Genomic DNA, 20,888 nt, shown 5'->3' with positions numbered 1-20,888 from the left:
GACCTGCTCGAGATCGCCACACGCAGCAGGCACACCTGAGGAGGCAAGAGTCGGGTTAGTTGGGGGGGGGGGGTGGTTCCCGCTCGACCGGGGGGAGAAAGTTCCCACCCTGAGCGAATGGAAGACCCTGGGTACGGGAGAACGTCGGGGTGCCGTGCTCCCTCCTCTACACTCGACTGATCGAGTGAAGAGGTGGACCGCGACACGCCCCCCGAAGGGGAAGGAGCCATACGCGGGAGCTGAGACGGAGGGAGGAAAGAGGAAGAACGTGTCTGTAACCAATGTTGTTGCTGGAGAGCCCTCCGATGACACTTTGGCTTGCTTACGCGCCTTCTTCCTCCCCTCGTATTGCCCCCACTGCTTCTCCGACTACGATACACAAACCACACATGTGTCAGCGGGGGCACATTCTCGCCCTCGACACCGAGTACATAGATCATGAGGGTCAACATCATGAGACCTAAAAGCCCCACACCTACGGCCCTCCATGCCAGGGCACAATCTGCAGCTGACTGGGGGGGCAGGGGGGTCTCTCCGACTCGTGGCTTTCCATTTCACCACAAGTAATAATAATAACAAAAAGAGATACCAAGTACTTACAATCTTCCACACACATAAGTACTATAGTATGAGAAAAAGTAATTGGCAGACTTCGTGACGAAGTAAACAAAGTATACGACAATGGCAGGCAGAGTGGTGAACAGCACATCTTATCCCGTTGGCGGCCGAAAGCAAAGTGGATCTTCACCTCCCAGTCGGGCTGGACTCCCGACTATCGGACAAGCAGTTAACTACCGAACCACCTCGTTCGAAAGCTTACAACCGGTTCCAGCTGCGCTGAAGTTACATTCCATATGTTAAAGGACTGAGGATTTGTATTACGTGTCAGAACAAATATAAAATGAAAACTAATACATACTAATATTACATTAAATCCAGATGACCCATTTTACAGATGGGAGGCTGAGCATTGAAGGTGTGAAGCTTATAGTTAAGGGCTAAGAGTGAGTTTTAGGTGTAGCCTACCTAATACAAATTTTAACTTTGGGTTACAAAAACATTTTATCAATATATTAATACAGCTATTGATGAGCAAGCAAAGCATTGTGATGCACAGATGAAAAGACCAAAAGCAGAGGATGATTTACACAGTTGTTGGCAAATACATAACAGGACTTGGCAGCAACTGCATGGTCATACCGTATGTACTTCCCTTATAAGGCAATGCCAGACTGCCAGGTGACAACAGTCTTACTCTTTATGTAGTATTTCATGGAAGGATTTGGAACGGAGGTTGAAATTTCAGTAATAGGCTCATGAACATGTACTACATATATAGGTGCTTGCTAAAAAGTACTTATATATATTTGTATTTTGTGGCTTGAGCATCTAAAGTTCTTGACTACATGCTCAAATACCCAAGTATCACTTTTTCAGCATCATGAAAAAGTAAACCCTTTTAACATACCCACATTCAATGGATAAAGTGAGGTTTACTACATGTCTGTATCTCTGCTATAGTACTATCATTGGTACACAATTATGTTCTCCAATATGAGCCCAGTTCCCATTCAGTTTGTTGCATATTGTGATGAAATCTAAGTCTATGTTGATAAAATTTTGCTAGTATGCTACTTGTGTGCAAAATCAATTCTGTGGTCTTATACCCACTTGGTGGTATGCAACTGGTAAATGGCAATGCTAACATGAAGGAACTGAGAAATTTCCTTTTCCATTTACCAAACAGGAAAAAATACATAAACTACTGCAATAATAAAACAGAATATGTAACTACAGAAAAGTTAGTCAGGCTGTTGTACATGAACAGTACTGCAATCTCATTAAGTTTCAAATCTGGACAAGAGTTAAAAGGTTCATGAAGGAATCAGTGAAGAACTTAATATTATATTATCTTTCCAACTGGATATTCACTAATGTGCAGTACTCACCTTTCTACCTGTAGTGTCTAGTGCAATTCCCTCAACTGTATCAATGGCCGAATTAACAATTTTTATATATTTTGTTCCATCTAAAGAGACACGTAAAATAACTGATGCAGCACTGTCTGGCAAGAAGAGGTCCCCTGAGCAAAGAAAATGAATGTTGAGGAATTATGTAAGACAAAACAGTTCTTTTCTTCAGTTATGCTATATTATACAGTATTAAAAATAGTTCAACAAAATAACTGAGTGACATTTTTTCCAACACTCTTATGGAATGTCCATAGGATTTGGTCTTAAATAAAAGGTAAAAATTGAAGTAAGGTAAAGCTAAAGGAGCTAGACAGCATGGAAGGATAGCACCAAAAAGGATGGAAGGAAAGATGTCAATATGGCGGATCCAATACACTACGCAAGATAAAAGGAGCCTCAAGGACTGTCCCAATCAGCTGAAGATGAACATTATTACGTAATGGATTTGATACTTAAAAGGTAACAAAGTAGTATATGAAAAAGGTTAAAGTTGGACTCAGGCTTCCTACTGATATTCTGAAGTACAGAACTCTGAACCTTTTAAGAATATTTCCATTATATTTTAAAACATCCAAAGGGTAATTACATCATTAGGAACTCAAAAATATATGGTTTCAAAAAAAGATTACACGGTCATCACCAAGAAAACTGAAATGATGGGAAATTGACTGCCCATTACAGTACTATCACATTCATGGTCTTCAACTAAGTCTGAACTCATCACAGGCTCACATAGTTCCATGAGCATTTTAGGAGGTGGTATACAGAGGGTTGTCACCTGGTTAGACATGCCTAAATTTGAATCTTTTATTTGATGACAAAATTTGAGTTGATGACAAAATTTTACCATTTTTTTTATCTGAAGCCTCCAGGACACTGCCACTAAATTTAAATGCTTTCCCTTTATAGATGACTTCTGCAACATGCCAAAAAGATTTATGTACTGATTAACCAAGAGCATGAAAATGAATCAAAACTAACATCTAAAAAAAACTCTGTATAGAAGGCATGGCTTCATAAACAGTACAGTTTTATGATAATGAAACATTTTTTTTTAGGTTTTTCTTTCAAAACAAAGAGTAGAGATTATCCTAACTCTGAGAGAGTTAGACACTGTCCAGAGAAAAACTGAGGACTCAAAAGTTTACTAATTCTACACTGATGTCACTGCCCTTACCTGAAACTGGATCGTAATCCAAAGCAACTACATTTTGTAGGCCTGCCAGGGGGAGGACAACATCTGCTAAGTACACAGTATCAAGGGACAGCTGACGAATGTCGTGTCGACGGGCAAAAATAAGAGATTCCATTGGTTGTCTGTGGCATGTGTGATTATCACCCTGTAGAATGGATAAAAGATGAAGATATCCAGCATTACTTCTTCATCTTCGTTAATCCTGTTTGTGGGAAAAGGTATTAAGGAAAGAAAAATTTCTAAGCCTTGTTATGACCAGCCTTTTATTAGCAAGGAAAAGTTCAGGATAATGTAAACAAATTGAATGTACTTCTGTGGATATCTTGTTCTTGTCTGTCTATGTAAATTATAAAATATTGTTTCATACAAGTTTCTTTAAAAGTCACTTACCATTCACTTTTCCACTTCCATTTTATTTGTTCTTAATATTGCAAAAACCCCTTATTAATCATCACAAATACTTTGTGAAATCAAGTTTTTTAATGAACAAACAATTTAAGACAAATACATAGTTGTAGATGTCAATTACTGTACAAACAATAGTAATATATATTTAAAGAAAAATGAAGTTAAAATAGAGGAAATTAACAAATTAACAGAAAAGTATAAAAAATGCTTCTGTGCATATACCAAAGGCATTAAGAAGAATAAATTGTGAGTAATTTTGATTTACATTTAGACAGTAAAGGTACCTTACCTTCATTAGAATGCCTGTTGGACATGCACATGTATAGTTATTAGGCTCCAACAAACATAGGTGAGAGCACCCTCCATTACCAACATTACAAGGGGTATTCAGGGCATTTGGTTCTTGCTTGAAGACTCTCAAATCCATAAGTCCTTTAAGACCTTTCCTGTAAAACAAGTTATTTTGACATTAATACACACTGCTGTAATTGCCACATACAGTTCTATATCAATTCCTATGTTCAACGTGATTAAAAGGTTAAAGGAATATGTCTTTATAACTAAACATAGTCACTGCTGTTATGGTTGAAACAATTGACTCAGAAGTTTATAAGTATTTTCTGAAATAAAAGATGTAAATTTTCTTTTAAACTGGGAAAAACCTAAATGACATCATGAAGAAGCAATTTTGGAAATTCTTGAGCCCCCTGACTTATTTTTCTGAAATAAAGTTTTACTAATTATTATAGTTTAATAATTAGTGCAGGATTATCAATTAAATATTTCGGCAAAGCATGAAGTAGTTTTCTATCCTAAAAGTCAACAGTATTAAAACTGAAAGAAAGACATACATGAAGACTAAAACCATCTATACTGACCCTTTTTCTACAAGTGAAAATTACATCTTGTATGAGTTACTCTCACCAATTAATGAAAATGAAAATGTGAAAGCTTCAAACCTTATTTTCAATCAGTTTTCATCATTGCAAAAGCTAGATACTGACAGCTACTTACACAAATGCTTGTCCAACTTTGCCTGATGTTCTGTTGGCAACATGGATACTCTTTGTGTCCCAATCAGACCAAAATATGAGATCCTCCCACAGGGCTAGTCCAAATGGATGAGACATTGTTCCCTCTGTAAAATATGGTTACAGAGTTAATACAATACGGATACAGTAAGTAGTGTACGTAATAATGATGGATATACTGTAAAATCTAAAATTGATACATACATCAAAACTTCAGTTTCTTTGTTATAAGTTATCCTTTAGATATTTCACTTACTTATCAGTGGCTTTCTATTCTTGCCCTCGAGCGTAGCAGTCTCAATAGTCTTAGAACTTGCATCCAGCCAATAGAGAAGCTGATTGTTGTGGTCAATTGCTAAACCATTTGGCCATTTCAAATTTGTGTTAATCAGTACTGTTCTATTTTTTCCTGACATATAGGCCCTCTCAATTTTGGCATCTTTGCCCCAATCACTCCAGAACATGTAACCATCTGTTAAAGAAATAAAGGAATTTAAAATGAAGTACTGCTAGTTAAATTGTATTGCAATTTTCTAACTTTCAACTTTACTTAATTCTCTGCATTGTAAATTACGCAATATTGTACAAGACAGGCTATAATAGACTGTAGATATAAAATAACTAACCTTGAGGATCCACAACTATATCCCTTGTCTTATCTAGACCCTCCCAGATCAATAATGAGCGCATGGATCCATCAAGATTGGAAACTTCAATACGCTTCATTCCAGCATCTGTCCAGTAAAGCTTGTTGGTCACCCAGTCAACAGCAATCCCGCCTGGCAAATCTGTACAAAGATAAAGACATAGGATATCTGAAATTGTTCAGACTCTAATGAACAATAATATATTTATGGCCATACTTTACCAATCAAGTGTAACATTAATGACTGGATAACTCTGAATGCAAGCAAAATGGTTTTCTCCAGTGGCATAAGAATTTGAATACTGTCACTTGTGCACTTGTCCTCATGCTCCACGCCAAGTTAAGTAAAACTCATCAACAAATATCTATGACTTCATACAGTATATACGTACATAGTAAACTGTAATCCTTACCTAAACTGTCTTTAACTATAAGTGTTTGCTTGGTGCCATTCAGATGAGACCGACTAATTGTCTTTGTCTCAATATCGGTCCAGTAAACTAAATCATCTGTTGTATAAAAGTCCAGTGCAACTGCTGATACAACATCTTCCACTGGAAGCACTGTGTCCATATGAGGATGAGCACTGGTATCCTCTGGAATCTGTGGGTCTCTTGTTAGGGCCTCTCTCACAGTCTCATCCAGAGATATCATCCGGAGGTTACTCCGCTGTGCAAACACCAGAACGTTGTTCGGACGATCACTGCAAAGACTGAAAAAGGGAAATTACATCGGCCTCATAGACTAAGCGTTGGTACTCACTCCCGGAAATGGCTGTGAGAAGGCATAACATTAATTTTCACTTACATACAGTACCTGGATCTAATTGCTCTCTTCCTAGAGACTAACTGAAACCGTTTCAAGCCTAAATTCCCAGTTATATCAAAGTATCCATCTTCGTACCATATTGCTATTTGGATATAATTTTACACTCCAGGTTCAAAAGAACATTTTACAACTCACTTTCCATTTAGAAGGACAAGTCCATGAGGGCAGTAACACCTGTAAGAATCTTTTCCAGGTAAGCACAGGTGTGAGCACCCACCATTATCGACCGCACATCCCACACGGTCCATTGGGCGTGGTAAGGGCTGTCGCTGATAGTGCATGCTGAAACAGAAAGGAGTCTATAGTTTAAAGGAAAATGTGAAGAGGATACATTCTACTCGATACTATCATTATTCAGTTACTTTAGCACTGTTTAAATATCTACAGAAATCAATACCAGAAGAATTGTGAAAAAAAGTTCTCAATATAAAAATACCATTCTGACTGCAAAACACACTTTAGTACTTGATTTTCATCATACCAATAGTGATCAATATACTATATTACTATTTTCAGATGTTACTAATTCTTACTCTTAGGTATTCAAAGATTATACCTGTGTATGTCCATTGGAAAGGGGAGGTTAGCATGTATGACAGCATGATTTCTGCCAGTTCGTTTATTGGCTGTGTGGATTGAATGCGTTCTCCAATCGGTCCAGTAGAGGTTGTCTTCAAACACTGTTATGGCAAATGGATGCGGCAGTCCATGGTCTTTGATCTGTAACATAAATTTAAAATAGTAAATTTGAAATCGTTAGTTAAGGCACTGCTGAGTATCCTAATGTTTATCAATACAATCCTTGTTGCTAAAAAACCTAATAAAAATGAAAGTAAGGAAGGTTAAATAATACCCATTAGAGTTAGAGTGGTTGGACAACAAGATCACGATAACCAGAAAAAAAGAGAAATGAACTACAATGATCTAAATATGGACTTGAGAGAAAACACCACAGTTGCACCAAGATATACTAATAGTTGGAGAGGTTGGGCAGCAAGATTGAAAGAAGGAAGGTGGAGAACAGGTAAAGTAGAAGGCTACTAAAGAGTGGGTGCTAGGGGCTGAAGGGACGCTCCAAACACCCTTTAGTAATGCTTACAGTGTACCATGTGGGGGGAACTGACAGCAGTAACTCATTATGGAGGTTGTGAGTGAGAGGCCTGTGTTGCAGGAAGAGGGAAAAAATCTGCTGCTTAATTACAAAATTTAAATTTTCCGGAAAAAATGTACACTCTAAATAAGATCATTTTATGGTCCATACTTTAGCTGTCTGAGGACAGGGTTTATACAATATTACAATTACTATAGTAGTTCATTTAATTTCTGTAAACTGACATCTCAATAACAACAGTAATCATCAAACGGTCTAATACAGTGATGTAATGTACTGTCAAAGTAATAAGTTTACACTTAAAATTCAGAACAATTTAGCCACCTATATCACTGGTTAGCACATAACCTTTCCTGCTGCTTAAGTAAATATGTGGCTATGTCATTATAATTTTCTCTCACCAGTCTCCTGTCTGTTCCATCCAGGTGGGCAGCTTCAATGACATGCTGTTTGGCATCAACCCAATAAATGGTCTCTGTCGGGTAGTCAATGGTAATACCATTGGGCCACTGGAGATCGTCACCTATGATAACCTGACGACTTGTCCCATCGAGGTAAGCACGCTCAATGCGAGGGAATGACCCTGAAATAAAAATATTATTATTTAAACATTTTTGGAGACATTGTATGCATTCTTTCAAGATTTCTGAAAAAATACTTGTAACATCTTACAAAGACTAATTAAGACGACTTAAATTTCATGACACAAACCCAACATCCATGAAGATGAAGTGGGAGTAACCCTAATTACTGTACTCAATTCTGCACGGGTCCATTGTACTGCAATTTGGCTTTTCAATTTAATACGTATCAGTATATAACAGGAATCAACAGTAATTTCTTTTGTAATTCTTAAAGGAGGTCTAGTTAAAAGTTGAGCACAAGTTGCAAGCAACTTAACCTGCAAACCTATTTCTCAGACCTCATTCCCAAGTTTTTTTTTCTCTCTTTTCTGTAAATCATAGCATAGTAGTAAACTGTTACCCCAATCTGTCCAGATGAGGAGATTTTTTGCAACGTGGAGAACCAGGGCTCTGGGTTTGTGTAAATCTGTCCATATCAGTGGCCGCCGGTTGGATCTGAAAATAAATTTTTGATGAGAAAATACAAAACAAAAAAAAGTCTTGATTGCCATATAAGATATAAAGTCTAAAGCTAACTAATTACACGATTTCTGAAAGTGCTTGAGCTGTTAGGACGAAAGTTTTACACAATAGGGTACTAAAAATCAAAGAACATAGTTGTCGGTATCACAGTTGTTCATTCGGAAATTAGATGAAAGGCACAGCAATGCATTTTGCATCTGAATGAATTGTGTAAGATTGCTAAATCGACTGTAATCAAAATGTAAAAAGTCAAATGTTACTCATCCCCTTTGATGCTTGCTATACTGTACTAAGGTCTGTCTGTTCAAACCTTTATACAAGCAACCTTATACCATATAGGTAGCTCTTTAGATCAACAAAACAACGTCTGAAATAATTACTGAAGAGACTTACGAGATTAAAGAGGTTATGGGTAGAGAGTTGATCAAGTGAACGGGCATTGACTCAAGAGAACTCTGCATTAACTTTATTAGCAGAATGCTACAAGCCCAATGACCCAATTGAAGGGAAAGTATCCCACAACAAATAAAGAAATACGGAAGAATGAACTGCAGAAGAGAAATTATCTCAGAAAGACAATAAGAGGAAACAAATAAACTGTGAAATGAGACGAGTGAGGAGGAGGAGGAGAGCGGCGGCTTGACATGTTACTTTCAGTACCTATATAGTAGCTAAGCCATCTGTGTAGGTAGGTATATATAGTAGTGGCTAAGCCTTCTGTGTAGGTAGGCCTACCTATATAGGTAGTGGCTAACGTAAGTTTTCCACAACTCAAGCAGTGAAAAGTATGAAACACGGAGACATCCTTTATTTGGGCCAGCTGCCTAATGTCGCAAATAAAGTTTTGGAGAGTGTTTTCCTTACCCATCCAGCTCAGCAACTTCAATCCTCCTGGTCTCACTGTCCAGCCAGTAAATGTGGTCGTTCAGCCAATCGACAGCTATTCCACTTGGCTGCCGCAGACCCCACCTCACAATGGCTGTCAATGAGAGAAGGGAAATATTTCTTGTTCCAAATCTTTAGGACAAATTCGGACAAACAACAATTACCGGTTTGTGTGGAAATAAAACCTTTAATAACTAGATCTGCTTGGGTTCCACTGCACAAATCAAATAACTACGGTTTAGTCCAACAGATGCGGTAGGTTTGTTTAATAAGAAAAGAAAAAATGTCACTGGTATAAAAAAAAAAGGAGGGGGGGCGGGGGATGCAGGCATTGTAAGTCAGATGGAAAAATTGAATTAATAAAAACATTTTCTAGCCTTGATATATATACACATATATATATATATATATATATATATATATATATACTATATATATATATATATATATATATATATATATATATATATATATATATATATATATATTATATGCATGTGTTTTTTCTGTGCTTAACTATTATGGGGCAACATTTTATTCTTCTGAAGTGAATAGAGATCAATTTTCTGCCTTAAACTGAGGCAAAACATTTATATATTCACAAAAAGCGCACAGCATAAAAAAAATCGAAATAAATAACTACCCAGCAGATCACAACGAAGCTCAAGCATACTTTAATTAAACGTTCATAACAAAAACTGAACCTAATCCCGATTTTTTTTGAGTGACTGACTCCTCACACTGTCGGCAACGAAAATACTTCAACGGCAACTTTATACTGATCCAAGAAGGACCTCAAATTTCAAGATGCCTCAGGAATACTTTCCCATACCTCTCCCTCCACCACCACTCCCGTTGATGAAGGCGGTCATGATGGCATCGAGAGTGACGTCAGTCCAGAATACGAGTTGCTTGTGGAAGTGGTAATCCAGGGCGATGGCGTTCTGTAAGTCCGACGCCACCGGTTGGTAATCCTGGCCGTCTAGAGTGATCTGAAGGATATTGAGGCGGACAAACGTTAGCTGTTTGGAAAGGATGGTCACGGAAATACGAGAAGCCTAACTTAATAAAGTAATAGACAGAGAGACAAAGACGATGTGAAGCTGTGAAAAGATAGAGAAAAATAAATAAGGCTAAGATTATTACAGTGCCTAGATCAGGGGTACGCAATTGAACCATGAATCTTTTTTGTCCAACGATATAGGAAGCAGCTCAATTGCTTAAGACGAAAGAGGAGGAACAATATGTATATTTTTAAAATGCCTAAATAAAAAAATGAAAACGTTTCCTATGCACAGACAGGCCTCCTTAACTCTCAGAAAGCCTTTATCACACAACTGAATTTTTTTAGACAGGTCTGCTTAAGACTCTAAAAGCCTTTATGGCTGAATTTTTGGGTGACTGAGGAAAACAGACCTTAAGGGTTTCTAAACACAACTTTCCGACGTAAGGGACAATCTTGTTGCTATTTGAACCTTAGGCTTTTAAATATAGCGTAATTAATTCACGGATGCAAAATAATCATCTTGATCAAGTTTCCCAGTGAGAGACTTCCAAAAGAAACTTCGGATCTTTCGTAGATAGTATATACCTTTGCGGCGTGTCTAGTGCAACCCCGTTGGGGATCACCTTAAAAGACGTAAACAAGACTGTAAATACCATAAAGATAATGACCAACCAAAGAAAATTAGTCATAGAAAACGACCCCAGGAAACCTTTGGAGGGTCACTATCTAAGAAAGATCCGAAACTTGCTTGGCTATTTACGACGTCACACGCGAACAAGAAACCTTTGAATTATTAGTATCTCACCTTTCTAATATCATCTCTGTTGGCAAAAATGAGAACCGGGAGAGGCCCGTGGGCTTTGCAGGTGACGTAGTCTTCTCTCAAGGAGTATCCGTGCACGCACTGACACTTGAAGGTCCCGTTCGTGTTCTCGCAAATTTGAGAGCACGGTCGGAATAGGGCACACTCGTCGACGTCGACGCATCTGTGGAATAAATGGGAAATCATTTAATTCATGATGCAGAACTTGCGTCGTCGTTTCACAATAGAAAAGTTACGCAGATTGTGAATAATTATACATAGTTAAATCGTTCTTTTGATTATGATAAAATTAATTTCATAAATTGAAGGTTCCAAGACTGAACACCAGAGTTGATTGTGAACAATTATACATAGTTAAATCGTTCTTTTAATTATGATAAAATTAATTACATAAATTGAAGGTTCCACGACTGAACACCAGAGTTGATTGTGAACAATTATACATAGTTAAATCGTTCTTTTAATTATAATAAAATTAATTACATAAATTGAAGGTACTACGACCTAACACCAGATTTCTAAAAACGACCCGTTGCTCTCGTACCACCATAATTACATAACATAGCAATCTCATACATTGTTCACAACATATATTGTTCAAAATATATATTGTTCACCATGCACAAATGAAACAAACAGTTTCTGGAGAGCTAATATGATCACAACCGAACGTACCCTTCTCTTCTCTTCCGCTAACCACTTTTTCCTCTTCAGTAAAAGAACACATTGTAAAGGAAAAACAAGTTGACATTGATGTTAATTTCATAAAAAAAGGATCGTGTTCTTTACGAAAGCAAATGCCTTCGTTAAATTTATCTGCTATTTCACGTGAGTATGGGTCAGACATGAAAAAAAATTGTTTTTGTTTTATGTCAATTCGAACTATTTAACTTTACATTCTGATTTCAAAATTTTCGTTTGATGTTAATTTGAACTATCTTGCTTTACATTTTGATTTCAATTTTTTTTTTCACGTTAATTCGAACTATTTAGCATCACATTATTATTTCAATTTTTTATGTTAATGCGATCTATTTACCTTTATATTATTATTATTTAAAATTTGTTTGATCTTAGTTCGAACCATTTAGCTTTACATCTTGATTTCAAATTTTTGCTTTCGTATTAATTCGAAACTATTTAGCTTTATATTTTGATTTCAAATATTTTTGTTTCATGTTAATTCCAACTATTTAGCTTTATTTTCTGATTTCCAATTTTTGGTTTGATGTTAATCCGAACTATCTAACCTTGTATTTTGATTTTAAATAACTCCATAACGAGTGCAATGACCACTTTATAAAAAGCAGAACTCATCGGCTGTTCTCACTCGTATACTAAATTTTCCCGTCGAAATATCTCAAATGGGGGAGTCTCAGTCTCTTAGAAGTTTCTTAGCATCACAAGTAACCTGGAACCGGATGTACGAAAGCTCCCCCGATTTTACGATCCCCCCGAGCGAGACTGATACGCTTGAGTATTATTGCTCCTATACTTTTTTTTTTTTTTTTTGGTACGCACTTCTCCAGATGGTCTGGAAAATTCCTGGAAGCTCAACTAGCGCTGCATTCACTTTGTCTCTGTACGAAAGTATTAATAATATTATTGATAATAACGGAAAAACTCTCTATCGCGAGAGTATATATATATAAAGTTCTAAGAGGTCCACAATAATCAAATTTTTGTGAGTTCGTGTATAATTTAAACAGCCTTTACAAAGCTTTCAAACCCTTCCCGGGGTTCATCTTCAGTCAAAAAAGAAAATAATAATAATAATAATAATAATAATAATAATAATAATAATAATAATAATAATAATAATAATAATAATAAATAATAATAATATGCTGGAAGAAGACAGTCATTAATACAGGTTTTATTGAAAATAATGGCTATTTCAGCCGCGTTTATTTTGTAGAGGATTTTCTCTATTCTTCTTCTTACTGACTTGAGTACAGAAGAAAAGTCAGTCATAAGAAGAATAGAGAAAAGTCTATACAAAATAAACGCGGCTGAAATAGCCTTTATTTTCAATAAAACCTAAATTAAAAATAATAATAATAACTGACAAAATCAAATAAAAAGTATCACTCACAAATGTCGCAATACCATGGAACACCAAAGTAGACGAGAAAGAAAAAAATGGATAGGTATCAAGACCTGAAAATAGAAATAAGAAGGATATAGGATATGCCAGTGGAAATTGTACCCATAATCATAGGAGCACTAGGGACGATCCCAAGATCCCTGAAAAGGAACCTGAAAAAACTAAAGGCTGAAGTAGCTCCAGGACTCATGCAAAAGGGTGTGCTCCTGGAAACAGCGCACATACTAAGAAAAGTGATGGACTCCAAAGGAGGCAGGATGCAACCCGGAACAACACTCTATAAAACCACCCGGTCGAATAGGATGACTGTGATAAAAAATAATAATAATAATAATAATCTGTCCTGTTATAAAAGATGGCAGCATCGTGCGAGTTTATGTTATATCCTCTCAATTTACTTTATAATTGTTTACTCTTCTGCGTTAATACTGGTCAATAACAAGCGCTGTTAATATTATTTATTTTAACCTTAGTAAGAACACTGGCCAGTTACTGACCAATATCAACGCTGAAGAGAAAATATAGTTTATGAGAGTTCTTCTTCTTTCTTCTTCTTCTTCTTCTAATAATAATAATAATAATAATAATAATAATAATAATAATAACTGTTTACAATATAATACATATAAATGATAAACACACGAAAACGTAAATTGACTTAGAAATGTGTAAAACCAGTGGACGTGTATCTTAAGGGGACATAGATAGCTCAAACCAAAGTATACGTATGAGCGACCCCCCCCCCCCCCTCTACTCCGCCTCCGCCCTCTACACCTCTCCCCAAGTGACCTCAAACAAACAAGCCTTTCGAACCAATACAAATGACCCATAAGACACTATACCGTCCCGCAGTAACCTCGCGACAATTTGCAGTCTCATCCCAAGCTCCTGAACAAAGGTGACCCCTGAAAAGAACTGGTCATGGCCCTCGGGTGGCCGGGTTACCGGGCCGATTTAGGGAACGTGTCGGTGGTCAGTTACGACAATGATACTTCAGGACGAGCGCCCGAGGCGCATGTGCGTTCAAATAGAGCTATGATAAACCAAGCCGTTGCGATGCGGATATATACCGACCTAGCGATCGAAATTTATAGCAGCGGTTATTTTGGAGATACGAAGGCGCCCGAGGTCTGATGTATCCTTAGTTCTAGAAGGTACTACCTAGTATCGAAGTATACCTTCTCAGGTTCCGTACGACACCTAGGGAAGCATAAAGCATAAAACTGAAGGGAATAACTTTATTCCGGTATGACAAAGGCAAAGAAAATAGATACGGTTCGTCTAAGTCTTATTTCTGGCACTAGTATTACTATGAGTTAGCGAGTGCTCAATTGCACACGAGCACTAAATTTTACTCTCTCTCTCTCTGCTCTCTCTATATATATATATATATATATATATATACATATATATATATATATATTATATATATATATATATCATATATTATATATATATATATATATATATATATCTATATACATATAATATACATATACATATACAAACGTACATACACACGCACATGCAATAATTATATATATATATATATATATATATATATATATATATATATATATATATATATATATATATATATATATATATTATAACATATACTATATACGGAAATGAAATAAATGTGTCAGGCAGAACAATTATAAGAATAGCAACAACCCTCCATTGTCCAGGTTTCTACAAAACGGCCGAAATTGTCCTGCCCTCAAGATCACGACGTCCAATCTTAGTCTCCCCTGAAAGTAACACATTCCTTGACAAGGGGTAGCGAAAGTCTATTCCAGAAAAGTCGAAAAAACGGAAACACACCTCAAATTCCAATACAGGAGATTTTAGTCCTTGATAATTTCTGTTAACTCTATTATCTTCTGAGGTCAACGTAATCCATGGCACTACGTGCACAAAGCTCAAAGAAAGACAAAGGCAACCTGAGTTTCCACACACTGTAGGGGCGCGTAGGGTAGGGCTAGCACACATAAAAAAAAGAAGAACTAATCGCAACAAATCCTTCCTCCTGGGCGACACGATAATTCAGTGTGACAATCCGATAGTTAAGAAAGGTCGGTGACCACGAAGCTATGAGTCTTATTTTTTTTTTTTTTATTTTTATTTTATTTTATTTTTGTAAAGCAAGAACCGTAGTTTCTGCCTTAAGAAGGATTGGAAAATGCTTCTTGCACAGCTTCAAGGAAATAAATTGCATAAGATCTTTGCTCAGAATAGCAAAAGGTACCAAAAGCCAGGAAGGTCCAGGTCTTTACTTTTTTTTGAGGTACTACACTACAGTGTATATATGTCTAATATATATATATATTATTTATATATATTATATAATATATCACTACTGTAACTACACACACACATATATATTATTTATTATATATTATATTATATTATATCTATTATATTTATATATATATATATATATATATTAATTAATATTATATATATAATATATAGATATATATAATATAGTAATCATACTGTGTATATATAATATATATTATATATATATATATTCTATATATATCTATATATATTATATATATTACTGTATAAAACACACATTTACTTTATCTGTATACAGTACATGCATACACTAAAGTACGCTTCTCGAGGAGTGTCTCCGGTCTTAGTTCAATACACTCAAGAACATTCACATCTACACACCTGTGGCTTCAGGCTTGGAATCGACGGTAGGAATATCAACTAATAACTGCACGAACGAGAGAGAGAGAGAGAGAGAGAGAGAGAGAGAGAGAGAGAGAGAGAGAGATTTTCACGACGTAATGTCCACTTGTGAACGAATACCAAAATACTGAAATTTCCATTTCAGATAGTAATCGTGGCATGTTTCAGTACGTTCGTGGGTGTACGTACTGGTATGTGTGTGTGTGTGTGTGTGAGAGAGAGAGAGAGAGAGATAGAGAGAGACGATAGAGAGAGAGAGAGAGAGAGAGATATTTTCACGATACGGAAATTTTCCATTTCAGACAGTAATCGTGGCATGTTTCAGTACGTTCGTGGGTGTTACGTACAGGTATGTGTGTGTGTGTGTGTGTGTGAGAGAGAGAGAGAGAGAGAGGAGAGAGAGAGAGAGAGAGAGATATTTTCACGACGGAAATTTTCCATTTCAGACAGTAATCGTGGCATGTTTCAGTACGTTCGTGGGTGTACGTACAGGTATGTGTGACCGAGAGAGAGAGAGAGAGAGAGAGAGAGAGAGAGAGAGAGAGAGAGAGAGCTAATTACACTACTATAAGTGCGCAGGAACGTGCAAACCATGACTCTCATTCCGAGAAGCATCACTGACATTGACCTTAAATTGACCCTGTACACGAAACTCACACGCAAGTCATGACACTCCAGTTACTGAATGTTAACACTTTTTTTTTTTTAGAGAGAGATCTTTGAAAGGATGCTTGACCGATAGAATATTTATTGAAAGAAAATTTAATACAAAATATGCTAGATGAATAAAAAGATTTGTAACAATAGCAAAAATTTAATAGGAAAAATACTTTTTAATATGAAGTCTACTGGTCACACTCACTATATTCGTCAATAAAATCATTTATATTAAAAAATGAATATAAAATTAGCTCGACGAACAAAATGATTCGTAATAATAGCAAAAATTTAATAAAAAAAAATTACTTTTGCCGTCTCTGAAAAGAAATTTGCAAAAGTCCTACGCAATAAAGAAAACTTCTTTTCATTTTTATTTTCGCATTTCTAATATCTCCGTGGAAATCGTATTAAGGACATGAAAAGCTTAAAATGAGTCCACAGTGCAGTCGTAATAGTGACTGGAATATTTCAATGGCACTTAAGCAAATACCAAAAATTTTCATCGCCATCAGAGATAACACTAAACTACACAGCAGCTAATTTCGCTGTTATCAACCTTTTATAGTTTACATTTTTCATTTGCGTTCAACATCCACATTTCACTGTTCATACAAAGGAGCTGAATTCATTATTCATTCATATATTCCTGTCTTGGTTTCTGCAGACAATTCCGCACTATTCCCCACCTTCTTGTTTCACTTCTTGCACCCTATCTTCATCCACTACATTGGCTTCCTAATATAAAAATCAAACGTCTCTATATCATTCCACTAACCTGAAACATTTATTGCCACTGCTTTCTGACTTCTTTTCGCTTACATTCTCTTCATCTCGGTCACATTTACTTTCAACTTTCTCCTCTTGGAACATCTTCCAAATCTCCTACTACTTTCTGCAGTTTCTCTTCACTGTCCACAAGCAGCGCTGCATCATCTGCATGAATAACTATTCCATATTCCATTCATGACTCATGTTATCTTACAACTTTGCACCTACATATACCGTCCTTCCTTTGACTTCTTTCACCACTACATCCACAAATATAGTGAACAGCCACGGAGACATCACAATCTTCTAAGACCTCCTTTTACACCAAACCAGTCACTTTCCGGTCTACTCACTTCCATTGAACTGCGCTCTCAATTTGTACCGATGAACTTATTGATCTCGAACGTGTACAGTGTACGAATCAGTGGGTAAGTTATTTCAAAATTCATTTGACACTCACACACACAGTGACTCTCTCTCTCTCTCTCTCTCTCTCTCTCTCTCTCTCTCTCTCTCTCTCTCTCTCTCCCTGTGTGTAAACGAAGGAAGAGAGAGAAGCGGTCTCACGCTGACACTGCAAAAACTATTCTTATAACCCAAGGACAGGCGGGGTGGGGTGGGGGGAGGGCAAAACTAATCTATATCCGTGGACCAATAACGATTTGAAGGAGCAGGATCTGCCTGCATGGCAACATATTTTCACTGTTGAAATATCTCTCGCGTTTACAGGCAATTAATAAAACACATTATATACATGTACACAATATATATATATATATATATATATATATATATATATATATATATATATTATATACACAGGAGGGGGTCAACTGTCCCCTCCCCCCCCCCTCCCTCCCCTCCCCCTGAGTCTCCCTTCCGTTCTGCCCCCCCCACAAATTTAATCATTACACATCCTGACAAAGATCCTCAGACCAGAGGCCACCAACTATTATAGTTTCAGAGTTCTACATAAAAGCTGCTAAAATCCGGGCTATTAAAACTACGTCAAGGTCGACAATAATAAGGGGTCGATGCATTTACCAAACGCCTCAGAATACTTACCTGATTATTTGCCAAGTTTGAAGAGAATAAGTGCACAAAATAGAGAACAAATATATTTATGAAATCCATAAAACAGTTTCTGAGCATATGCTATAAAAGAGAGAGAGAGAGAGAGAGGAGAGAGAGAGAGAGAGAGAGATGAGAGACACTACAGTTTGCTGAACAAACACAACCGTTAGAGATCATTTCATTTTCCAAGAAACCAACCTATGACTTCCACTGCACATCTGACTGAAGTTTTATTCTAGTGAAGAAATTACGTGACCGTGTTGAAAGTGCTTTTGAAATACAGAGGAAAAACAAACATTTACTTCTCAGTTTCGATCCACGAACAGAGGAGGACGTACACAAGCTAGAGTCGAAGTTGGTTATAAGTGTAAATGGTGTGTGCAGGTAATCACTTGTTATATATACAAACATACTATATTATGTATGTATACACACACACACACACACACATATATATATATATATATATATATATATATATATATATATATATAATATTGCTATAAAGAAACAGTTTTACATTATCAATTTTCGTAAGTTTGGAAGAAAATAATGCTACTCCAAAGTGCCATTCTCGTCTGCATATATTTTTCTTATTTATGCCAGTCGAAACTACTGCTTAATAACGCATGCATTCGCTTACCCTTGCTTCTGCGAGTTTCCATTTGTACCTCAGTATAATAATCTAAAATCAGTTCTAATTTTTTTTGACAATTCTAATGATATTAAATTGCTCAAAAAGCTACGCGTTGTTTTGTTTTGCTAAAGACGTGTGTATATCATGGACGACAATTATCGTTGGCTAAGATAGCACCTTTTGGTTAGGCTTGATTGTTGGAACGCTGTGCTAATCAGATACCACGTATAAAGAAAATCTATCTGAAATGATTCTCGCTCCCTATATAATGTTTAAAGGTAACGAATATTACCATACCAAGGTCATAAGATTGGTTAATAACTGGTTTTGTTTTTTATCAAGGAAAATGTCAATTAAGCACATATTATTAGTTAATAACTTACAACTTGAAGTAATCACTTACTATAGATATTACGAGACGATTTTTCAAAGATTTATTAACCGTATACAATTTTCTACAAAATCTACCAACCGAGGAATTCACAAATTTCAATATTCACAAGTGTTTTAGAAAGCCTACTTAAAAGAATTCTGTGCAAGAGGTACAGGAGTTCGGATCGTTTTCCAACAAATATTGACGAACAAGACGAAAAACATGCGTTAGGTACAACTTACAAAAAAAAATCAAGAGCGATACAATTGTTACGATCAGTAAGATATGAATGAATATAAACAAGAGCTTAAAATCAACACTTTCCTAAGACCAACAATAAAGCATAGTAACAGAAAATTCCTGTTCATACATCCACAAGGTGAATCTGCTCCGTGGCACGACTGGAAAATGAAGGTACTACTGAGGGTCACACCACTGTTATTGGTCATACCTGCATCAGTGCCCAGGGAAGTGAGGACATTCCCATCAAGCTACAAAGACTTGAAGACGTCTTGCAATACAACATGGGTAAGACTGTATAAAATGAAGCTTTGCATCTGCTAATTTATTCCTGCAATTTGCACTGTGATATTTTTGCTATTTGTATGATCACTCTCATGAGTTTGTTGTTGTTAAACACACACACACACACACACACACACACACACACACACACACCACACACATATATATATATATATATATATATATATATATTATATATATATATTATCATATATATATATACTATATTTACAATATATATACATCATATATATATATATATATATTACTATATATATATATATATATATATATATATATATATATATCTATATTATGATATATATATATACTCGGCCAACTGGTGTTTTTTTTCATTTTTTTCCTTCGTGGCAAAAAAACCTTTATATATATATACTATATATATATATATATATATATATATATATATATATACATATATCTTATATTATATATATATATATATATATATATCTATATCTCCCATATATATTTTACTATATATATATATATATATATATATATATATATATATATATAATTTTAAGTAACACTGAATATCTGCCTTTGAAGCTTTCATTGTGTGCAAAGGATCGCCCGATTGCATGGAAAGGATCCCAGGCTGCCTTAGGAGGAACGAAAACACGAGCGGAGGACTGTTGGCGGATTTTACGAACTGCGCTAACTACGCTAACATCGTCTTGGCTCTGACGCCTGGTGAGTTTTTGGATTTGAACCATTTACCTGATTATGTCTATGCTATAGATGCGCAAATGGGCGTGTACGTTTGTTTGTATACAAATAATGTACATAAACATACACACAAGACTTATATAGTATATGTATATAATTCACACATGTAAACGTGTATATATATATATATATATATGTATATATATATATATATATATATATATATAACATCAGTATATACATTTTATACTATATATATATATGATATATATATATATATATATATATATATAATATATATATATATATATATATATATACATATATATA

The 20,888-nt window shown here is 35.7% G+C and overlaps 1 protein-coding gene and 1 long non-coding RNA gene across 2 annotated transcripts in view; one reads left to right on the top strand and one right to left on the bottom strand.

The window, feature by feature from the left end:
• LOC135210085 (low-density lipoprotein receptor-related protein 4-like) overlaps positions 1-20,888 on the bottom strand; it is a 471,815-nt gene that overhangs the window by 31,978 nt on the left and 418,949 nt on the right. Inside the window, exons 11-24 of the mRNA XM_064242883.1 lie at positions 10,995-11,175; positions 10,016-10,175; positions 9,163-9,277; positions 8,177-8,271; positions 7,594-7,775; positions 6,638-6,801; positions 6,217-6,363; positions 5,667-5,965; positions 5,234-5,395; positions 4,864-5,079; positions 4,591-4,714; positions 3,866-4,022; positions 3,151-3,313; positions 1,950-2,083 (exon numbers count right to left, since the gene is read on the bottom strand). Coding sequence (XP_064098953.1) covers positions 1,950-2,083; positions 3,151-3,313; positions 3,866-4,022; positions 4,591-4,714; positions 4,864-5,079; positions 5,234-5,395; positions 5,667-5,965; positions 6,217-6,363; positions 6,638-6,801; positions 7,594-7,775; positions 8,177-8,271; positions 9,163-9,277; positions 10,016-10,175; positions 10,995-11,175 — 2,299 coding nt within the window. The remainder of the gene's footprint in view (positions 1-1,949; positions 2,084-3,150; positions 3,314-3,865; positions 4,023-4,590; positions 4,715-4,863; positions 5,080-5,233; positions 5,396-5,666; positions 5,966-6,216; positions 6,364-6,637; positions 6,802-7,593; positions 7,776-8,176; positions 8,272-9,162; positions 9,278-10,015; positions 10,176-10,994; positions 11,176-20,888) is intronic.
• The window catches only part of LOC135210086 (uncharacterized), a 31,527-nt gene that overhangs the window by 10,399 nt on the left and 240 nt on the right, over positions 1-20,888 (top strand). Inside the window, exons 2-4 of the long non-coding RNA XR_010313450.1 lie at positions 7,618-7,746; positions 19,720-19,868; positions 20,439-20,582. This is a non-coding gene — a long non-coding RNA (uncharacterized LOC135210086). The remainder of the gene's footprint in view (positions 1-7,617; positions 7,747-19,719; positions 19,869-20,438; positions 20,583-20,888) is intronic.

The sequence above is a fragment of the Macrobrachium nipponense genome, chromosome 39 (assembly GCF_015104395.2).
Source record: "Macrobrachium nipponense isolate FS-2020 chromosome 39, ASM1510439v2, whole genome shotgun sequence".
NCBI classification, from domain to species: domain Eukaryota; kingdom Metazoa; phylum Arthropoda; class Malacostraca; order Decapoda; family Palaemonidae; genus Macrobrachium; species Macrobrachium nipponense.
Note: the sequence above shows the minus strand (reverse complement) of the source record. Positions and strands in the feature narration are given on the sequence as shown.